Here is a 1,940-nt window from a genome sequence, read left to right as displayed (position 1 = left end):
AAAGCTAAAAACATGCGTCACTGGATTCCAGAACCTTGCCGCGGCATGGAGAAAAGGAAGCTGTAGCGGAGTACGGCTCAGCGTAAATAGTGCATTCAAGCCGAAACCCCGGAAATTCAGCTTTTCCGAGCCATCTAGAGAAGAGATCCAAGATGTGACATTTTCTGCGAGAAACGCCTCCATCTTTGTCTAAAACTAAGATGAAATGAATGTTCCCGAAGTTGAGGCTTTTATAGAAGGAAAAACACTATTCACGGGGACACGTGTCAAAAATCTGGAGGCTGCAGGACTGAGTGGCCGGCCGGCCACCTTTTCTGGCTGGCCAGCCATTTACTTTTTACAAAACTGGCCGGCCAGCTGTCTCTCTCCACAAAATGGCCGGCCGGCTCCCAGGGATGGCCGGCAATGCTGCAGTGTATCCCCTTGGCCCTGTTTTACCCTTTGAGGAAAGTTTCAAGCATTTCCATGTAACGGGAGAGTCAAAGGCCTTCATTTCGGATACGTTCCGGTGCCCAGATCGTCAGAAGTACACTCTGTTGCTGCTGAGTTTTGTTTATTGAGTTGTTGTTTTGATTATCGAGTTGTTGTTTTGCTTATCGAGTTGTTTATCGAGCGGACGTGTTTCGTGTTTTTGAGCCATTGTTCTCTGTTTAAAACAGTCTTCGTTTAAAGTCTTGTTTATTTGCGTTGTCAACATTGTTGCATTTTGCTTATCGAGTTGTAAACTTCCTAAGGTTCTGTTATATCTTAGTAAGTTGAGTTGCTTAGTTTGTTGCGTCGGTTCACTACCTGACTTGGTGATTACACAACGCGCATTTCCATTCAATTCCATTTTTGTGCAAAATAAATTGATGCGATACGATGCTAAAAGTTTAAAATACAAACACCTTTTCAAAAGCTATTTCATTCCATCATGCTTTACAACAAACCAAGGTACAAGTTTTACAAAAAATAAAACTGCCTAACAATGTGCAAAGTGCTACAAACTACTAGCAAAAAGAAAAATAAAGCAGGAAATAGCAACATCAATGTCCTCGGGAGCGGGAACGAGAAGCACTCCTCATCCTCTTCTGCAGGACAACCTCCGCACCATCATCACCATCTGAGTCGGAGCTGTCATCCTCAGGATCCCCCTCAGTCTCGCCTCTATTCCCCGAGCCAAAACCGGAGCCCCCCTCCTCAGCAGATGTCTCTGACTGACGATCGGTAGCCTCCTCCTCCTCCTCAGCATCCTCCTCCTCCTCATCAGGCTCCACCTCCACAACGTGAGCCCTGCGTCTGCGGACAGGCCCTCCTCGAGCTCCTCGAAAAGGCCTACATGGCCCGGCTCCTCGAGAAGGCCGAGATGACCCCGCCCCCTGAAAAGGCCCAGATGGCCCAGCTCCCCAAGGAGGCCCAGGTGGCCTGGCCTGCGGCTGACCGGACCATGAAGGCATCTGAAAACAAAGAGTTCAATTCAAATACATCAGTCCGAATATATATATCAGATGTAGATACAAGCAAAGGCTACGTGAAGTGGGTGCATGTAAATACAGTGTACAAGTGGGGTGTGTGTTAGATGTGCTCTACACAAATAGTCTATCGATGCAGTAGAAATCAGCATGTCATCAGAAGTATGATAAATGCCAGAAAACTGAAGAGTACCTGAATGCCCGCGACAGACAACTGTGCCTCCCTCCGCAAGACCATGCCCTCGAGTGTGGCCACCAGTCCAACCACCTCCTCCATATACCCTCGATGTGGCTGCAAATATGAGCTCATAATCATCAGTGAACAAAAGAATGTCTAAACATCTGAATGATGAATGAAAAACAGTGGAGCATACCAGCGGTGAGTCAGGATCAATGGCGTATCGATCACTGGGCATCGGAGGCTCTAGTGGGATCGGGGTCGGAGAGATAGCCCCATACTGCCACGCCATCAACTCAGTGGGCATATCT

The 1,940-nt window shown here is 47.7% G+C and overlaps 1 protein-coding gene across 1 annotated transcript; it reads right to left on the bottom strand.

Moving 5' to 3' along the window:
• Positions 1–963: 963 nt before the first annotated feature.
• LOC145801656 (uncharacterized) lies at positions 964–1,720 on the bottom strand. Its single transcript, XM_082893391.1, has 2 exons — positions 1,645–1,720; positions 964–1,436 (listed from the first exon to the last, which is right to left on the bottom strand). Exons 1-2 carry the CDS (start codon positions 1,687–1,689, stop codon positions 1,026–1,028), a joined length of 456 nt encoding a protein of 151 aa, XP_082749517.1. The 5' UTR covers positions 1,690–1,720; the 3' UTR covers positions 964–1,025.
• Between the last annotated feature and the right edge of the window lie 220 nt (positions 1,721–1,940).

Source organism: Camellia sinensis, chromosome 10 (genome assembly GCF_055761805.1).
Source record: "Camellia sinensis isolate YWXY chromosome 10, ASM5576180v1, whole genome shotgun sequence".
NCBI lineage: Eukaryota > Viridiplantae > Streptophyta > Magnoliopsida > Ericales > Theaceae > Camellia > Camellia sinensis.
The sequence above is the reverse complement of the archived record's forward strand: the minus strand, read 5'-3'. Positions and strand labels throughout refer to the sequence as shown.

Excerpts from the sequence above, each read along its gene's own strand:
- LOC145801656 (XM_082893391.1), bottom strand. The coding sequence starts at position 1,689 with ATGGTCTTGCGGAGGGAGGCACAGTTGTCTGTCGCGGGCATTCAG. Across the intron at positions 1,437-1,644 it reads TGTCTGTCGCGGGCATTCAG|ATGCCTTCATGGTCCGGTCA; the intron begins GTACTCTTCAGT and ends CTTTGTTTTCAG.